Here is a 20,777-nt window from a genome sequence, read left to right as displayed (position 1 = left end):
CAGCGGCGGTGTGAGGAAGGGGTGGAGCACCCCCTGGCGACGCCGCGGCCCGGGCGCCGACGGTGGGGCTCCCGTTCCGTTACCGCACCCCCTCCGCACGCCGCGGCCCCGAAATAAACCGCCGCGGCGGGGGAGTGCTAATGTCCTGTGGATACACACCGCCGCCAAACACAACCTTAAACACTTCCCACGGAACTCAGAGTTAGCGCAGACCTGCTAATTGATCCAGTGCCCTGCAATAACAAAGGCTTTCGGCGCAAGAGAGCGTGCGTCGCTGTACTTTCATAAACGCTTTGAACAAACTACCAGCAGGGCCGCTTCTACTCGTCAATCGACACTCTCGCGCACCTGAACTTCAAATTCCAGTCTAATTCCCAGTCAGAGCCACGGTTTTCCCAAAATGCCCTTTAAGGAAATGTAGTCACAGGAACGGGACAGTGCCGAAGGAGCGGAGTCCTATCAGTCAGACCGGCTGCCTGTCACTCTTTGTATATTCTGCGTGACCCCCAATCTAGCCGGAGACAGAGCCCCTCTTTTGCCTATTAATATTAACAATTATGTTTCTCAAACACCGCCGTTTTACCAGGAAGGCGGACTCCGCCATTGGTCTTGGAGAATTTAATCATTATCAATATTTTCTTTTATTATTAAATGACCTGACCGGCAATAAACCCCACTTGCTTTTATTTGAAATTGATCTCCGCATTGTATAAATGTATGGTCATTAAAATGTAAGAAGCGAAGCTTGGGGAGATTTGATCCCCCCCCCCCCCCCCACATATTAAGTGGAATGGAAAGCACAGTGAAGGAGACGGGCAGGAATAATGACGGCGGGGCAGAGCGGCCATCGATTCTGACTCCCGGAAAATGTAATTTTAAGCCGGGCCTTCAATGTTTATTGGTACAGATCCCGGGAGAGGCGGCGAGGTTAATGAGATATGCGCTGGAACAGCTTGGCTGGCGACGCCAGGCCGTGTCCGCGAGGCTGGGAGACGCTTCAATAAAAAGGCAGGGCTGAAAGCGGGCCTTCATGGCGAGGAGCCGCTGCTTTTAATATCTCCTCCCGCCAAGCGCGGGCGGGCTGCACCCCCAGGAGCGGCCCGCGGCCTGCCACACGCATGGGAGATCCAAGGGGTGACCTCTAAAGCAGACTGCAGGGTCTGGTCTGGCTTCTGGTGAGCGCAGCTTGTGTATTATTCTGACTGTGTGACAATATCCAGAAAAAAAAATATATATATATATATATACACGTACATATACATGTACATATACACATGCATACATACACATATATATATATATAAACTCATATGTATATTTACATATATATTTACATATATAAACAAATACATACATATACATATATATTTACACATGCACACATACACACACACACCCATGCATAATAAATATAAACAGTGCCATTTCCTCAATGCATGTGCCAAAAATAAAACTTTTGTATTGAGCCAAATAAATGTATGTGCCAAAACTCGATTCACTCTCTTAAAGCGAAAGTGTTTAAGCTAATGAAAATAGCTTTAATAGCTTTACTTAGCCAATGGAAAAATACAGGGTGCCACTACTACATTCACTCTAACCCATAGTAAGAGCTAACAGAACAAAAAACATCACAGGAATGATGTTTTTCATGAGTGGATTCATAAACTCATGCCTTCCGGAGGGGAACACATTTTAAAAGGCCTGTATGGAAGGCCGCCATTTGGAGGGGACACCAGATGGAACAAACCCATCGATTCATCCCATGTAGAATGCTGGCCCTTTGCCCATAACTAGCAGAGCATACTGATCCATCCAATAACTACAGTCAGGACTTTCTACAGAGGAGGGGGGTAAGGAGTTCCTCAGGGCTCACACTGAGGACCCTCTGAACATCATCATTACGCTGCCTGGCTGTTTTGGGCACAGTCACGGGGAACAGCAGCCAATGCACAAGAGGAGCTAAAGTCCACATGAAGGAGAAAATGGGGTGATGGGGGCAGATACAGTTAAAACACCAACCAGTTCAGACCCAAAAAACCAGGTGAGATGACTTAACTGGTTAATCACCTGCTTTAATTGACATGGGAGCCCAGTACATGTACACTAAATGTACAAACTGTCCTACACCTTTTTTGTTTCAATAAACATATGTATACCTGCATTCATACTGTATATACTTTAGCTTTTCATATTCCATTTTCTATATTTATATAATACATATGTACATACACCTTACTGCACTTTACTGCTTCTTTTGCACTTCTGGTTAGATGCTAACTGCATTTCGTTGTCTCAGTACGTGTACTCGGTGCAATGACAATAAAGTTGAATCTAATCTAATCTAAACAGAAACGTAACATTTTAGGAAAGGTTTGGTGTTCTATAAACTCTTTTTACTCTGTGATAATAAAGGGCATTGGCAGATGTGCTCCATTAATATTTTGGCAGCAGTTTGGCAGGGTCTGGGGAAGTCTAGTTAATGTGCGTTTTTTTTGTTGGCCAACAGGTTAGCACCTGGTAGAATGCAAATGACATCATGAACCTTCCGGAAAGAAGCTCAAACTCTTCTGCAGCCGTATCTTACTCAGGCTGAAGAGGCCACGTTGTGCACTCATATCGTCTGCGCAGATCAGGTCAAGTGTGAATTAAACCAGGGAATTCGGGAAAAGAAAGGGATCCGAGATCCCACGTCACTTTTAAACGCAGTTAGCGAAAATGAGCATCTCCATAGCGCTCAAAATACTGCAGCACGCCAGCGCAGAGCTACACCACATGGGCCCTGATCTGTGCACCGCACCTGTGGATCTCCATCACGCCAGGGGGATTTCTGTTCACAGCCCACACTGTAGACTGTTTCTCCACAGGACGGTGACTCAATGCCAAAAGGATAACATATAATACAAAGAATAACAATTACAAGATGCTCCAGTCTGACAAGTGAAACTCATTCTTTTTTAGAAACCATCTGCGCCATGACCTTCCTTCATATGAAATCCGCAGAAAGGTTTTCGGTTCTGCGATTCCCAGTCTAAATAAACACGTTCTCCTCGGAGTGAGGCTGAGCAGACTGTTTTCATTAGTATCGTGTCGGTACAGCTGCGAGCGCACAGCTCTCAGAAAAGAGAAGAAATCTAAAAGTAAAATGGCATTCTGGTTCCACGAGCCTACAGGGAGAAAGGCCTTCCCAAAACCTGGTGCTCAAACATTCTGACACTGAAACTGGAGGAAACCACACCATCCAAAAACTATATCAAAGTTATGCAGGCTGAATGAGAAACATTCCCATTGAGATGTACAGGACTTGCAGGACCGACGAGCCTTAAGTGAAGATCAGGCAAGGACAGAGCACAGAGGAGCGCTCCTGTTAAATGCTGTTAATGTGATGGGCGATCAGGCTAAGGACAGAGCACAGAGGAGCGCTCCGGTTAAAATAGCTCCGTTAATGTGAATGGGCGATCAGGCTAAGGGACAGAGCACAGAGGAGCGCTTCCTGTTAAAATAGCTCCGTTAATGTGAATGGGCGATCAGGCTAACGGACAGAGCACAGAGGAGCGCTTCCTGTTAAAATAGCTCCGTTAATGTGAATGGGTGATCAGGCTAACGGACAGAGCACAGAGGAGCGCTTCCTGTTAAAATAGCTCCGTTAATGTGAATGGGTGATCAGGCTAACGGACAGAGCACAGAGGAGCGCTTCCTGTTAAAATAGCTCCGTTAATGTGAATGGGCGATTAGGCTAACGGACAGAGCACAGAGGAGCGCTTCCTGTTAAAATAGCTCCGTTAATGTGAATGGGCGATTAGGCTAACGGACAGAGCACAGAGGAGCGCTCCCGGTTAAAATGTGACGCGTGTTTGCCGTGCTCCGCGTCGGTTCTCCTCACCGAATCGTCGCCGGCAGAAGCAGGCCAGCCCTCCCACTGTTGGTGCCGCACGGGGATGTTTGTCAGGTCCGATATGTTCCGTTTCACCTGGGGGGGGGGGGGGATAAGACGATGAAAACGCATCAGAGGAATCGAGACCGTTAGTCTGTCATGTTATATACAAAACAATTTCTTTTTTCATCACTTCCTGTCAACAAGAGAATCGCAGCTGAGCATCACCAGACTTACATTTTTTTTCATGAAAAAAACAGAAAGAACAAAAGGCCAAATAACAAACAACAAAAGATCACAACAGTAGCTTTAAGACCCAATAAAGACGGATCCCACAGTGAGGGACCTTTACACTTCACAGAGGATCGGTATAAAAATAAAAAAATGTAAAAACATCAGAAGCCGCACCAGGGCGCAGAGACATGAGGAGTTCTCCACCGGGCAGCCAATAAGAGCGCAGGGGTAGAGGGCATGCGGGGGGGGGTGAGAAGGAGCCCCGTGTTATTTGCATTCCGTGGATGCCACACTTAATGCCCAGGAACAACAGGCCCACGCTCTGAAATGAACAGTATTTCTCTTCTCCCATTCAGGCGCCGTGCATCTGCACTTGACAACACCGCGTGCTTTTAGAGGGCGTCCTGCGCGCCCCTCTCCCCCTCGCCCCGCCGCTCCGCCACGCCACGCCAGGCCGATGTGCGCGGGGCCCGGGTGATCAAAGCGGGCGGCGTCTGCGCCGGCCGCCGCCCCGATTCTAGCGCATTACCCCCGCAGAATGCGCTGCCCCCGCAGGGGAGGGTGGGGGGTACCGAGGCAGAGCAAACTGGCCATTGTGCTGGAAATCTCCCTCGTACACACAGGCAAATCCCCCCCCCCCCCTGCACGCCGAGGAGGAACACGGGTCCCCGGGCCGCGACCGAGGAGCCATCGCCGTGTAGAAGGTAGAAAAGCCCGGAAAGATACAGAAACAGAGACAGGTGAAGAGAGCGAGGAGTGACTGTCCAGCGTTCCCAAAGCTGGAAGGTGCGGGGTGGGGTGACTCCGTTCTCCTCGGGCCATTTTGGCCAGACCCTGAACCCATTATCGCAGACGGGGGGGTCTATTGGCACAGCTGCGGCAGAGCGGAGGGCTCGGGGACGCTGGGGCAGGGAGCCGGTGACCGCCTGTGCCAAGCTGTGCTGGTAAAACACAGGGGGAAACAGCGGCGAACCCTTCACTTCTGACTGCAGGACCAAACGCCAAACACAAGCGGCTCAGCGAGTCTGTGCCCTCTGCACCTCATAGCTTAGCAGATCTGCTCCAGGTATCAGGAATCAGGAGAGCACGGGGCTGGGGAGGCGGTCCTGAGCACCGCACTTTTATTGCACCTAAAGCCCCAGAGGTAATCTACAGATTTCTAACATTATAAACACACGGTAAATATACTCCATTATTTCAATAAAGAGCAGAACAATTCATATAAACAGTCACTCACAGCAAAAGGCTCCATTATTACAATGAGGACAAAATATCCAGGAAGTTCACTCGATTGACTTTTTCAGAACTACAGTGCATTTCTATCTGTATTTTTAATTTAACTCAAATTTGAATGGCCACTCGTAATTGTAGGCCGACTCTGCAAATGCAGCATCGTCTACATAAACAAAAACCGGTCTTCCACTGTTTATTTTCACAACAAAGTTGACCAGCAGGTATTGCATGGCTTATGCAGCGGGTGCAGGCGACCAATCACAGAGGAGACAGTAACTTGACTCCAGCAGCACAGGGTCCCTATTCCTCACCGCAGAGCAATGAGCTGGGACATACCTCGCTTACCAGAGCTCTCCATCCCTGGGCAATGGCATGACCATTTATGCTTTATGTAGCTGCATGCACAGTCAGCACTGGCACGGTAAGGGTGAGATTATAGACCGCGTTGCACTGAGGGCTGGTGCTTTATCTAGCTGCGCCCCTTGGGAGCCCCATGGGTCAAGCTGCCTGAGAGGAAACCCAATTTCTTCCCCAATGTTCGGCAGCAAAGGCCGACCCGTCGGTAAAAGTTCTGTGTTATAATGCTGCGTTTGTGTCCAGCGGGAGGGGAGAGGGCGCTAGTGAAAGGAGGCTAAAGGGCGGGGTCAGAGCAGACACAAGCCCACTGTGGGGGAATGCCGCACATTAGACTCATATTGATTCCTTGTTTCTCCCATCTGAAGCAAAGGACAGCAGAGCCCATTCTCTTCTGTATCACTCCATCACTCTCTCTCACACACGCGCGCGCACACACACACACACACACACACACACTGCCTTTATGAAGTGAGCGGAGGTCAGCCGAGGTGCCCAATGTTATTACAGACTGTAATATCTGTGTTTGACCAGATGGCTACAGGGATTTCGCCGCGGAGAGCTGACCGCTAGGCCGGCCGTAAACACCAGCGCCCGTCTGTAATGAAGAGCCGGGGGTCAAAGGTCGCGGCACCCCCCAGAGAAACAAGAAGCGAATGCCAAGCAGAGGGTCCTCCTGGAAGCCGCCGTCCTCTCCGCCCCGTCGCCAGAGGTTCACCAAAGCCGCCCGCTCCCGCCGATGTCCCTCCTTCCAACTGCATTTCATAATTAAACTCCGGAGAATTACCAGGCTTCAGAGAGCAAGCAGCTCTGCTGGCGAACCTTTACGACAGTAAAGCCTTCATATTCTGCGGGACTGAGCACAAAAGGTTCGGACCTACCAGGGTCCACAGAGCCACGGAAACGCGCCATTTACTTCCAGACCCGTCCTGCGGCATTTGTAGGAATGCAACAAGCACGCGCGTCCGTAAAAACAATCATATTTGAAGTCGCCAAGTTGGAACAGCTAAATATACGACCGAAGCCTTCGGTGACGGGACGCTCCACAAACAGAACCCGCGGGGACGAGAACGCGGCGTGAATTATGAATGAGTAATGAGCGCCGACGCCCGCACGCTCTCACGGGCCGCGTCCTCTCATTATCAGCTTCATCAGCAGAGGGAGAGGGGGACAGCCATCCTGTCATTATAGGAATCCGCAAAAAAAATAAAATCAACATTAACTTTTCATGAAGCTCCGATCCCATCTCAACCCTAAAAATGGTGCCCGCTGCAGAGAGCCTAATTAATGTGAGCGAGTGCCAAAATACCCACAGATCACATGATCGACTGAAGAGGAGGAGAACAGGGGAGAAAGACAAAAGTTTCACAATGATCTACAGGAATCAGAAAATGTAATGAAACCCTCACCGCAAACCTATACACAAAATTCAAGGAGACCAAATACAATCTGTGGTTACATTCACCACTAAAGGTTTCAAGCCATGATTCCTTTCGTGCTGCCGTATAGTTAGCATAAAAACTATGCCTAATCCGCAATTGCGAACTGTTGAAGATCTTGAAGTGAGAATATCTTGCATCCTCCAACTTACAAGAGTCGTGTGTTCCACTGAAACACAGAGTCGGTTGCATTTAAATCCGAAATCAGCTCTGCTTTGAAAAGTTGTCATTTCCATCTACTTCAGATTTTTTAATTTGGGTAAATGCCTAAGACTGAAAAACAAACAGTACTACTCCACTAAGGGCTACCTGAGAAGGGAAGGCCGAGTTCCTATATTTTAATTTAAGGATAGCACCATAAGCGCACATCATACACATTTCTAAAACATTCATTTTCCCACTCGGCTACACATTTTCTCCATTTCAAGAGGCACAAGGTGGCTAAAACAGAGTACACCTCTCCATTCCACAAAAAGAAGCAGCCAGCTATCTCATGCTGCCCCCTGTTGGACAGAGGAAGAGACAGCCTCAGGACCAGAGCCTGGGCAGGCAGGCACCTTTCATATGCCTATCAGTAGCTACGAATGCAGATCCAAAATTCCCACTCAGTCCATCTATTATAACAAACCGTTTCTAATATGGCAGTGGGTAATTAGCAATATATATATATATATATATATATATATATATATATATATATATATATATATATATATATTTCATTTCTTTTTATTTTCCTAAAAATACACGGTATGTTACATCAAGCCCTGGCAAATGTACAAGGAATTAAGACAACACTTCAGCAGACCTGGAAAGAATCGGTTGAATGTTGGAGTTGAAACACAGAACGCTTTTTTACGAAACACGGACGGAGGGGGCCTCCGTCCGACCGAGCTCGACGCAAACGTGTGTGTGTGTGTGTGTGTGTGTGTGTGTGTGTGTGTGTGGCACGGGCTGCGAGGACATAAGCTGGATGCATTAATGACTCGGTCTTTCCAGATGCCCGGTAATCCCTGGCAGGGCTAAAATCAAAGTAGAGAAAAGGTTGCCGTTAAACAGTCACAACCTCCCCAGCAGCAGATGCCCTTCGCTCACAAGCACCTCTCCTCCATCTCTCCTCCCTTTCTTTCTAGCTTTCTTTCTTTCTTTCTTTTTTTTTTGTGTTGTTGTTGTCCAGCGTTGGTCTCTCCAGCTGCGGGGTAAGAAACGCGGGGAGGGGGGGGGAGGTACGGGGGGACGGGGAGAAATCCCCCGGACGACTCGTCTGGTCACGGACGCGTCGGCCCCAGCGGCCGCCCCCCATTCTGCCCGCCGCTTTCCTGGCAAACATTTGCTCTGCGGCTTAGCGTGCCCGGCAGATTTGGCCGGGGGAATGCCGATGGCGGCCAAAGCGCGGGGGCCCGGGGAGCCGCGGGGAGAGAGGGGCGAGAGGGGAGAGAGGGGCGAGCAGGGGAGAGAGAGGAGAGAGGGGAGAGCGGGGAGAGAGAGGGGAGAGGGGAGCGGCCGGGCCGTTCCCTGGGAGCCGACGGGCGCAGCCAGAGCCTTTGGCAAAGACAAACAGGGGGGACAGGGGGGACAGGGCTCCCCCTCCATTCATATGCACAGGCCCAAAGCGCCGGCTGATCTTCCTCTAAGACAAAAGGAGGGTGGGGGGTGGGGGGTGGGGGGGGGCGCTCCGCGCTGGCCGCCGTACGTGGCCGCGGGCACCGCCGCCGCGGCTCAATGGGAGCGCTTTAAAAAGCGCCGCCGCCGCCGACTTGGGTTCCGCCTTCCTGGAACCCGCTCACCGCCTCCCACTGAAGACTCAACACATTCTTCCCCTGCTTATCCTTTGAGCTGCTTTTTCACACACACGACACAAGATAAAGGCCGTGTCAGAAGCAGATCAGAAGCAGCAGAGCGCTGATAAGGAAGCAGCGCACACGCGTATGCACACGCACATACGTGCACAGGGCGGCGTTGTCCTGCGGGACAGTGCATAAGGGGCAGGGGCTCACTTTCTCTTTTGGGGGGGGAGCAGAATGCCTTAAGACGAGCGTGCACGAGAACACCGGGGCCTGTTTGATTCCTCTTTGTCCCCACTCCAGCTCCCCCACCCATCTCCACTCCGCCCCCACGCCCCCCGCCAGCCCCACACCCCCCACCCCGCCAGCGCTCCTGGCCCCGCTCACGACAGGGACCCCCCCCCCAGGTTTTTTGTAATCCCAGCAGAAACACTTAAGGATCACAGTGGGCGCTCATCAGAACCATCTGCTTGGGTAGGGGCGAGGCGGCCGCCGCCCGCCGCTGGCGTATTAATCTCTTCAATTAGCACCATTACAAACCCGTCAAGTACGCTGATTACAGTAATGGTCACCGGCGTCGTCCAGGCAGAGCCGCAGAGCCGCGGAGCGCGGGGAGAGAGCGGGGACCCCGGCAGCCAATCAGAGCCCACCGCCCAGAAAGGGGGGAATTTCAACTGCTCTATGTGGGCCAGGCCGGGACACAGGCTCAGACTGAGGACAATAACCTACATGGCATGACTGTCTGCAGTGAGGAAAGAGTGCCTAAAACTGAACTGCAGCCTGTATAATGTATAACCATGATTCAGTACATAGCTACATTAAACGTATTTCACCTGAAACACTATGTCTAGCATGGAAAGTCACTTCCAGTTGTAGGCTGTGCCAGTCTGTAATGACATCATCTCTGAATATGAATGGCTGTTGCTCATGTTACCTGTAGTCAAGGCAACGTCTCCCATTAAGGACTGACCAGCGGCTCGTCCAGGCGAGCGACCCCGCGACGCCACCAAACTGCACACCTGCACACGACGGCTCCGTTCGTTACGTCGAACCTCGAACCGCGTCCCCGCGAATCTCCTCGCAGGGCGACAGAGGCCAAAATAAATTGGCGGCGAGGGCAGCGGGGTTCCCTGGCCTGTTTTTGAGTCACGTGACCCCACTTTAACCCGCACAGAGAAAAGCGCCGCTGTCAATCCGTGGGGAGCTTGTTACACTTAACATGGAGCAGACCGCCTGCTGTGAATAATTAATGAGGCCATTTTAAATCCTCCTGCTCACGGTACCGGCGATGGCGTGGGGCTGGGGGCTGGGGGGGGTGGGAGAGAGGCTGGGGTTTCGACAGCAGAGTGTCAATCCCCGAGTCCCGCCGACCCCTAAAGTTTAATGAAAAGCCCGCGGCGTTTAGAGACGGTGCCTGGCGAGGGCCCGCCCTCGGAGGAAAGGGCGGAGAGGGTGCGCTGCGCGCGGAGCGGAGCGACAGCTTGCTGCCGCCAAACAAGGGCCTGTGTGCCTCAGCCTGGGGCCCGAGCGGCCTGGGCACGGCCGGGCCTGGAGCAGACACAGTAATGAATGCAGGGCAAACAGGCCGCCTGTGTGTCCCCGGCATCTATGAATATTTCATCCGCTCCCAAATCCAGTGTTTAAATTCAGCAGGAGAAATTAAGTGCCCCCCCCCCCCCGTCCCCCCCCACCCCCTCCCACCCCAGCCCACTCTCCGCAAAGGCCAATTTGTCCTCAGATCAAACAGCATTTGGGCCATTTAGAAGCCTGTGGCTGTGTGTGCCCGACGGATAATCCAGAAGGGGGAAGTGGCAGAGGGAAGGAATACCTTGCGACACCAGCTCTCTCCCGGTCCGCTTACTGCAGGCTGAGGCAGCCATGCAGAACATGTGCTACAGCGCCGCGAGCATATTATACCAGACATGTGAGGAGAAGAAAGAGCGCCTCGTCTCCTAAATCCGTCTACAACACAATATTACGGCAAACCTGTTACAAAACAAGCCAGTGATAAAAAGTATATTTTTGAAAATTGGTTTTCGAAACTATAAAGCAAATCGGAGCGATCAAACATTTGAAGAAAGGGCTTACAGCAAATGAGAGCCAATCCTTTGTGTACAATGCGGAAGAAGGTAACTATTTGATTTTGATTGCACACAATTGGCTAATGGTCCCTTTGTTTTGGCCAGATTTTCACTGGGAGAGGAGGAAAGTGGGAGGGGACAGGAACAACCCACTAGCACAGGCTTCTATTGCATCGCTTCAATTCAGTGAACAGAGCTGTGAGAACTCAAGTGTACACAATGTATTTCTAAAGCCACTCAAGTTGTGGTACGAAAACTGTATTAACAAAAATAAAATACAGAAGCGTGTGCCTTTGAAGGAGCAGGAGCAGGTATGAACCTTCTGGTGATTACACATGATGAGTAAGCGCTGTTGGCCAGTGTTCACAGCTGAGGTGGAGGAGGATTACACAGCAGGGTCGAATGTGTCTAAGAGGACAGTTAGCGCCCTGGGGAGCGGCGGCAGGCGGCAGGCGGCTCACCTCCTGGATGGTTCTGCTTCCCGGGAAGTTGAGGCTGTAGTCCCGCTGCGCCTCTCTGTGGTTGATGACCAGCAGGTAGTTCTGATTTAAGGACTCCTGCAGAGAGCTGGCGGGGGGGGGGGTGGGGGTGGGGGGGATGCGGAGAAAAACAAGGCGTCAGAGTCAAGTGGTGCGAGCGTGCCGCGACTCGTCCCGGGGCGTCCCGTGGAGATGTCCCTCTGCCCCCCCGCATCCCCGCCCCCCTCCCCGGGGGCTCAGCCGGCTGTGTCCCGACACGCCCGAGCAGCCCGCGCGGCTCGTCCGCTAGCGCCGCGCCCGCGCGGGGGTGACCGGGCCGGAGGGCAGGGCACGCGAGCGGCCATTTCACACACCCACCCCCCCAGCCCGCCTCCCTCCCCCCCTTCACACACCGACACACCGACAACAGAGCCTCCGGTGGCATATCGTGTGGTCCTGCTTTGGGGGGGGGGGCAGAGATGTTAAAGGGCGGAAAACGGGAGCCGCCGCCGGCGTAACCGGGGCGACGGCGGCTACGAGAGCGCGCACCTGACTCCCGGCTTAAAGGCGTGACCTGGAAGCCCTGCGGCGCTCAGACCGCGCTTCACACAGGGGTGTTCAGCTGAGGACACTCTGCACACGAAGCGCAGAGGTGGAGAGGTGCCCTGCGCTAACACCCCTCTCAGCGCGTACACGGGGAGAGAGAGAGAGAGAGAGAGAGAGAGAGAGAGAAGCTACCACAGCCAGCGCCTGTCAATTAACCAGAGCGGAAATCAGAGGCGGGAGAGCGGGGAGAGAGTCTGAATTAATATGTACTACGCGCATTAATTATGCAATCGCGGCGCTAAGCTGAGGAGATTTGGACAAGCTTATGTTAACAGAAGCCCAAATTTACTGTAATGACAGCATATTTACATTGACTAAAACTATGAAATCAATATGTAAATGTAGTGTTTGTTGTAGCTAAGAGGGGAAATTGGAAATGTGTGGGGCTGAGGAGGTGCAGATGTGACGGGGAAGAGACGGTGGCGGGCGGGCGGGGTGGGGCGAGGGGGGAGGTGGGGGGGGGCTTCCAGGTCTCATGAATAGAGATCTGAAATTGAAATGATTTGTTTGTGCACAATCCAAGCTGTTGCTAATAGACAGGGCTGCAAGAGCTAAAGTTATCACTGGAGGAAAGCTGTTCGTCAGCCTGGAGTAGACACAATGAGAAATGTTTCCTTTTGGGGGGTGGAAAAATCCCATAATGCAGTAGAATTACTGAGGGGCGGGGTCCACATTTTTGGGATGGGAAGGAAGCATCTGGCCCCTGAATTGACGACTTTTGCCCCTCAATTATTGTACTAATGCATCATCTGACAAATAGCAAAAACCTGGCTATTCCCCATACCATAATTCTTAGGTTAATTTTCCCGAGTTCTTCAAACGTATGCGTTTGAAAGCTTCGATAATCTGCACTTCACCGCAAAACTTAAGACTCGCACAATTACATTTGATGTCAGTGACAACAGGGTCAGTATTTATAAACAGAGAACAATCTGTCCGTGTGTTGTCTGAGGACCCAGAGCCAAACACGAAAGACAGTGAGACAGAACAGCTGAAGACGGGCAAAAATTACTTCCTGGCTCAAAGTATTACCGCGGAAAACATTCACTCGACTAGTATAACAGATCACAACAATTTTCGTATTGATATGCAGAACATTTTACCAAAGGCATGTAGAGATGTATTATCCCTTCTCTTATCCCAATGTATTATCTTATTATCCCATTTACCCAGATCTTCTCTGAAGATGGAGAGCCGGGGGAAAACACTTGTATGGACAGTGTTCTTCATGCAGACAATGGGCTTTTAACGAGACACTGCTTGGACTTCTGCTTCTCGATCATTATTTAACAGACATTTGTGCGCATTAGTGTCATTTTCATTATTACTGTGAGCGCTTTCTGAAAGCTGCAGAGCCATCGTTCATTTTGGGGGGAGTTCTGAGACGCAGAGGCTTCACCTCTTGTTAAATGGGTAACGTCTCCCAAATTCATCCGTCATTCAACATAACCTGTACAACACCTGGGTCTGCCAAATTTACCCCAGGGCTAAAATTGGCATGTGGCGCTCGCTATAAAATGTCACTTCGCTTTACAGATAAAAAAAAAAAAAAACAAGCCATTTGAAAAACAGAGCAGTCACAACAGATTGGTTTCATTCTGAGATAAGCCTCGCGTCTCACACTGTGTCCCAGAGCAGACAGCCGAGCCAAAACCTATTAAACTACTCCTGCCAGAAATAGCACAAATATCTCATTTCCATGCAGAGTTCAACTGCTAAACTCATATCACAGCAGCCTGCCTGATATGTACCCAGCGTACGGGCTGCACAGGTCCACCGGACTGATGGTCGCGTGCTCTAGCCTTGCTATCTCCTGCACTGTGCTTTCTGACTCAACTTCTGCACTGCTCATTGCAACATGGCCGCCTTCCATTAGCAGGCTCACTTCGGTCGGCTATTTTGTCTCAAGACTAATCAGCATATTAATTGTTAATAGTTTCCAGTGCTCGGTTTGCCAACAGCCCGCCTGCATCTGCGACAGAGCCTGAACTGTATCTCAGAGGAGATAACAGGCTCAGGCGAAGAGAGAGAGCGTGAAGAGAGGAGAAAAAAAAAAAAGATGAAATAAATACCAAATGTGTAATGACTCATTTGTATTTTAAAGTCTGGGTTCAAATTAAAATAACCTTAAGTAAACAGACACCCGGGAAGCAATAGAAATAGATTATACATATTAAATTATTCATCACCTTCTATTATTTATGCGAGAGATTAGGGTTTTCTGCATACCATGTTATATAAGGAATCAGTCAACACTGGCGGGGGGGAGGAAAAGGGAAGAGAAAAAAAACAGTTTGGTTTAGAGTGGATTTCTGTAACTACCTTGGACGGAGGACTCCTCACAAAGTCTCAAAAGCCTCCAATTTATTTATAATCAAACAGTGGATTAAAATGAGTGGGCACAGAGATGGGGAGAGCGATCTGATGAGTCTGTTTGGTTTAGGTGTGCAGAGACACGCGTTGCGGTTAATTGCGGCTTTTATTTTGTTAAGTTCTGTCCCGTTTTCAAACGCCGAGCCCGACCACAGCAGAGGGACCTGATTCGCCGCTGGCCCCGAAACAGTACCCACAATGCCCCTCTCCAGCAGAAGCTTTCCGAGGGGGAAGAAGGCATCAAACGCTCCGAAGAGCTGCACAAACAGCTTGCCTGGCAGAAGAACACGCTTCAAGCACACACGCTCTAATGCCCAAATGCAAAACAGACACTTATTCTTTTCTAGAACGACCGTGAAATTGTTTAACTCTGGCAATGAAAAGAGCTCTTGAAATTCTATGGTAGAAATCACCCCCACCCTGGGTGCATCAGTACACTGACTGTCGTTCCAATAACCTTCGGTATGCACTTATTGCACATTGCGTTGGATGAAAGTGCCCGCCAAATAAAACGTAATGTAATAACCCACATCTAGATACACTATTAATCATGAGCATACAACCCTTTTTTTAAGCTTGTAGAAGAAAACCTCAAGTATCTTTTTCTCACTATTTATAGCTGAGCTGATGACTTGTTCTTCGCTAGCTAGCTTTAAACACTCTGGAGAAATGGGAGGTGGATAGACTGGGAAGGGACTTGGGGAGTTTTTTCTCGACACCGTTTGAGGGTTTTCTCCCCACTGGGAGTTTTTTTTACCTCATGTGCTTGCTATTTGGGGGTTCGGGCGTGGTGTATGCTCTGTTTGCTCTGAGTCTCTTGCCTTGCTACTCAGTAAAGCGTCCTTGTGACAGTTCTCTGTAAAAACACGCCATGCAAATAAAACAGAACTGAATCAGCAAGCTGCGTGAGAAGCAGGTGTAGCGTTTAGCCTACACCACAGAACCAGAGTGTGTAAGAGAACGTTGGCGTGCACCTGGCCGGGTGACGCTCACGTCGCCATCTTGTTTTGCATTTGCGATGGGAAAGATGAGAATTCCTCCCCCAGTAGTTAAGTGGAGAACTTCCACTGACAACAGCAGCTCTTCAACTCAGGTACTTTGAAAGGTTTGAAAGTCAGGTGAATACATTTTGAAGAATTATGCATTTAGCCACCTGTTGGCTGCACGATGCCCATTCACTTCAATTGGGCTGGACTAGCCATAAGTACCAACTGGCCTAACTGAGCTGGGTGCATTCCTTAGACTTTGGCTTCATTTGAAGAAGGGACAACACCTGGAGGCCTACAGACTGCATTACATAAAAGATTTCCATTAGCTTCCAGTTTTTTGGCAGTCACTTTAATACAATGTTCATATCCAATAATTTTATATCCAGCTGAATTCAAGTTTGTTAGAAATCATGAGCAAGCTATGACTGAATTACTATAAAACATGCACTGTAAGAAGACGTTAAACATAGCTATATTTTAATAAGCGTGCAGCTATGATGCTGCTTTTTGCTCATGTGGAAGCACAGATACACAGTAGGCGCTCTGGACACGCCTCCGACGCGTTCCTCGCGGTTCAGGACGCCTGCGATTGACCCGGTGATCGTCAGGCCGCTGATATTTATATCCCCATCTAAAAATCCACGGGAAGGGGGCCTTTTTTTCTTTTTTTTAGCCACGGAATGGCAGCTTTCTAAGAACGGCGCGGAGGTTATTTTTAAACGGCAGATAACAGTTCGCCCCGCTCGCCCCCGCAGGAGGTCCTCCTCTGTGTAGAGCGAGCTGTCACCGCCATCCGCCAGGAAAGATGACAACAAGGTCACAAGACACCCCGCGCCTGTTCCCCCACATCGCCGCTCGGATAGTTCACTGGGGATAATGAGCCACTAACACTGGAAATTAGATATATAGCACTTGCGTAAAATGGGGCATTATGCAGCTTAAAGAGACAGCAGAGAGCAGGGCCATTAAGAGTGTCACAGTAAAACCTTCACCGGCTACCATCACAACACAAGCAAACTCAGGCCTGAGACGGTAGGTAAAAAAAAAGAGTCAATACATGAACCCCCCTTTTAAAATGATAGGCGTGACTACGCTCAAAGGAATATTTAGTGACTGAAAGTTTTTTTTTATATCTTTTGATCAGTGTCTTATTACCACCCCTTTAAGCTCCTTGGTCTTAAGGTTGAATCATCATTTGAATTTCACGACCCGACTGAGGGACCTTACAGAGCATTTCATTTAATTAATTTTTATGAAACCACATCAACTGGTATAAAGGGACACGCTACCTAATAGGTGCAAATTCCATCTTTTTTTGAACCTGAACTACAGCCATAGCAAATGGTCCAAATCCTTACACAACGAAGACATTTCAGTTGGCACTTCAGCTTTGTTAGCAAGAAGGAGGCTGTGAGTCAATAATATCCATCCTTTTTCAGGTGTCATAGTTTCAAAAAATAAAACACTGGACTAAGATCTAAATACTTTCAACAACGTAGGTGATGGCAACAATAAAAATGTTGTTAACCCCCCCCCACTCCTCAGTGTACAGGGCCTGCATCGCTGGCTCTTCCTCCCCAGCTGAAACACAGAGGCTGGCTGCATTAGTTCAGCTCCCCACAGGGCTCAACAGCAGTCTTAATCAACACACATAATTAGACACCACACATCCCAACTTGTTAGAAATGACCCAGCCCGCGTTTAAAACCACTTCTTGGCTAATAAGGCATTACGGCTTCGCTTTCTTTCTTCTCTCTCCCCCATCTGTCTGTTTCGATGTGCTTGGTTCGTGTTCCTACCTCAAACCTCCGGGTTAGGTAAACGGTTGGGCCCAGTACTGCCCAAACCGCAGCACAACATCAGTCCCCTTGTCTAGTCTTTCAAGGGGCTGTCTTTTCCCAACACAGGCGTTACCTGAAAACTCACCTAATTGAAAATTCTAACTCAAAACTTGCTAATTAATCAAATGCATTTGTTCACAAGGCACATCATCCTTACACTGACTAAAATGACTCTACTCCTGTGTTTGTAATAAATCTTTATAGGGCAGAACCTAGAAGGTAGAAATGAAACAAAGACAACCAGACCAAGAAGGCACTACCAAATATCCACAACGAATGGTATAATAGTTAAACATACAAAAGTGAATAATGAAAGATGAAAATTTCTTGTGAAAAAAAAAGCACAACTTCGTATACCAACCGGCAAATTACATACAGAGAACACAATGGGGTACATTCAATATGCAAGACTACTGACAGACTTAGCAAAGACACAACAGCAGATACACAGCTTTACTGTAACTTATGCTTAAACAATTCAATTGTACTTCAAATAGAAAGTCCATGTATTCTACATATATTACTGCAAGACTCTGGGTTTGTATCAAGATAACTCACAAATAAAGACACACTGCCACCTAGTGTTCATGCAGACGTCACAGCTTTCAGACTTTAAAATGTATCAGTATTGTACACTACCTCACAGCAGGAGTAAATCATTTTTAATCCAAACATGCTAGTAGAAGCAATACCCATCGCCAAAACAAATGAACGTCATGTCACTTTTCGATTAAACTTCCAAAATGCAGGAGTTCTAAACCTAAGCTAAAGTGTGTGCAGTGGTCTTTAGCCAAGAGCAGCGGTTCCCAAACTCGTTCCTGAGGCCACCCTGTGTATGCTGGCTTTCAGTCCTACCCCAATCACAATCCCATAATTTTAACAAGCTGCTCATTTTTTCTTAATTAGGTGCTTTTCATGTTTAGAGGGATTAATAACCCTCTTGTACCACACTGTTTATGCATGCCATGAAGAATAGAATTCCTATGTTCATATTGCGCTCATTGTGCTATATAACAAACAATTGCATAAAAAGAGCTTAATCCTTTTTAACTATCGGCGAAGTTGGTGACACCAATTAGCGAAAGTGTGGACACCTGGCCACTAAAAATACCATTTGGAAAATAATGAAGAATTAAAGACAAAGAAAACAACAATGAGCGAGCCAAACCTGCATTGTGTTAAATTAAACATGCCCCGCAACCTAATTAGGAGCCAATTGATTATCCTCAGTCTTACATTTGATAAAAATGACCAATTTATATGTAATTGTTATAGCACAGTAAGCAAAATATGACCATGGGAATTATATTCTTCCAAGGCATGCAAAACTGTTTCTGGCATAATTTGGATTAAAAGGGTAAATGAGTCCTCAACACATAAAAAGCACCTAATTAAGAAAAATTAACAGCTTGCTAAAATTCTGGGATAGCAACTGTGGTTGGAACGAAAACCAGCACACACAGGACTGAGAGTGGGAACTACGAGCCTAAAGCATTACCAGGCTCCCTCTGCTGGTGATAAGCAGTAAAACAAAATCACATTTTACACACACATATTTCCAAGATGCAAGTGTCCTAATCAGTTGGCTGGGCCTGGCATGCTCAAACATTTACCTTTCACTTTAAATGCTGGTGGAACCAACACCATGCATCAGGCCAGACACATACAGACCTATCTTATTTCACAGTTGGCAAATGGTCCTATTTTAATCCCACTAACATTACTTATGCCTTTTATGTACAACTTGCATTGTGGAGTAACACCAAAGGTGCTGAATAAATTCAATTCTCTGATTTGTGTTCTCTATATTTAATTCTCTGTTCGTCAAGCTACGCCAGAAAAGAAAACCGTCAAAAAATATACCTGCAGCCACAAGGAGCAGCGGAGAGTGAGATGAATGTCAGTCAACAAAGCAAGGTGCAAAAGCATGAGTCTATAAATCTACGTTTCTATTTTAACATTTTTGAGGTGCACACAAGCAGTTGACGGAACGTTTCGGAAGCTATCCAAAGCAGGAAGTGGTACTGAAGTGGTGCAGCTGTGGTTTCCTTACCAGCCATGGAAGTCACATTGTCACTGCCTTCCACAATAAATCATGATCCAGAATTCAAGGCTGTGCCTAAACGAGCCTCATCGTACTTGTGTCCATTTCCTCACTTAACAGACAGATGAGAGGATTCAATACTAAAGTTTCCATCCGCCAGTTTTAATGCGAATTTTCATTCTGCGCAAAAGTAAACCGGAGTGGAAACTTCCTGAAATTCTAAAGAAATGCCATTGTCAAAAGGTTTTTACGCTCGGCTGATGTGTAAAAGTTAGCATATCCGTAAGCATAAGATGCGATAAAGGGTGATAGAAACAGATTTGTCAAATCAATTATGACGGGGGCCTAAGACGCATGCTTCTGCTCCAGAAAGTCCAAAAAATGTCACTAAATAGACCATCGCATGCCCTCTACAACGTCTCTGGGCTGCACGTAATACAGCCTCGTATAACCGAGCGATGGTTGCTCTGATCACCCTCCCCAGACCGAGTGTGTCTTGCCAAGTTACATTACATTACAGGCATTTAGCAGACGCTCTTATCCAGAGAGACTTTCACAACTCTGACATAGCATTTACACTGCATCCATTTATACAGCTGGATATATACTGAAGCAACGCATGTTAAGTACCTCAAGGGTACCTCAAGGCAGTGTCATACCCGGGAATCAAACCTGTGACCTTCAGGTTACAAGAGGAGTTCCTTACCCATTACACTACACAGCCGCCCTAACTCTCCGTAACTGTGTTTGGCTGGCACTCTTTTGATTACGCAATTTCTTTGTGCCCTCTTCAGCAGAACAATAGTTCATGGAAATGCAGACCGAATGCCATTTTATTTTGCCGACTTCTCGGAAATGTGTGTAACATTTGCGAAACACTTGGCGGGAAACTTGGTATCAGGCGAGACGGGGGACAGAAGTGCGCTGGCTGGGGCCTGAGGAGGAGGAGGAGGAGGAGGCAGACTGACCTGTTCTGGCTGGTGCTGGCGGTGGGGGCGATGTCTGGAGTGAGGACGTACAGGCTGTTGTTCTTGGGCAAGTGTAAACTTCGCAGAACGGTCTGGAGAGAAGACCACATGACACTCACATTTATGTACATGTGACTGAGACAGCCTGTATACCTTACGTACGATTCGTTCATATATCATTTCCTTACTGAAACAATCTGACTTCGGTACCTTGCTCAAGGGTACGAGGGCAGTGCCCGACCTGGGAATCGAACCTATAACCTTTAAGTTGCAATTCCAGGTCCCTATCCATTATGCAAAACGGCCAGTCCAGACTCCCACATTAGAATTCAGCAGACACTCCACAGCATTTAAATATCAGTAAATACATTTGAGCTGCACTTCAATGCTGAAGCAATTTATTGTGATACATACAGAAAATAAAAAGTGACTGTAAAAGAACTGGTGAAATAAACCTGAAGAAAAGTAGCAGGCAACAGAAAACGGACGGTATCTGACAGCC

General features: G+C 48.4%; 1 protein-coding gene across 2 annotated transcripts in view; it reads right to left on the bottom strand.

Moving 5' to 3' along the window:
- The window catches only part of faf1 (Fas (TNFRSF6) associated factor 1), an 84,984-nt gene that overhangs the window by 41,947 nt on the left and 22,260 nt on the right, over window positions 1-20,777 (bottom strand). For both annotated transcript variants that reach the window (XM_064333324.1, XM_064333322.1), the window contains exons 6-8: window positions 20,276-20,367; window positions 11,458-11,563; window positions 3,881-3,967 (exon numbers count right to left, since the gene is read on the bottom strand). In XM_064333324.1, coding sequence (XP_064189394.1) covers window positions 3,881-3,967; window positions 11,458-11,563; window positions 20,276-20,367 — 285 coding nt within the window. The remainder of the gene's footprint in view (window positions 1-3,880; window positions 3,968-11,457; window positions 11,564-20,275; window positions 20,368-20,777) is intronic.

The sequence above is a fragment of the Anguilla rostrata genome, chromosome 4 (assembly GCF_018555375.3).
Source record: "Anguilla rostrata isolate EN2019 chromosome 4, ASM1855537v3, whole genome shotgun sequence".
NCBI lineage: Eukaryota > Metazoa > Chordata > Actinopteri > Anguilliformes > Anguillidae > Anguilla > Anguilla rostrata.
Note: the sequence above shows the minus strand (reverse complement) of the source record. Positions and strands in the feature narration are given on the sequence as shown.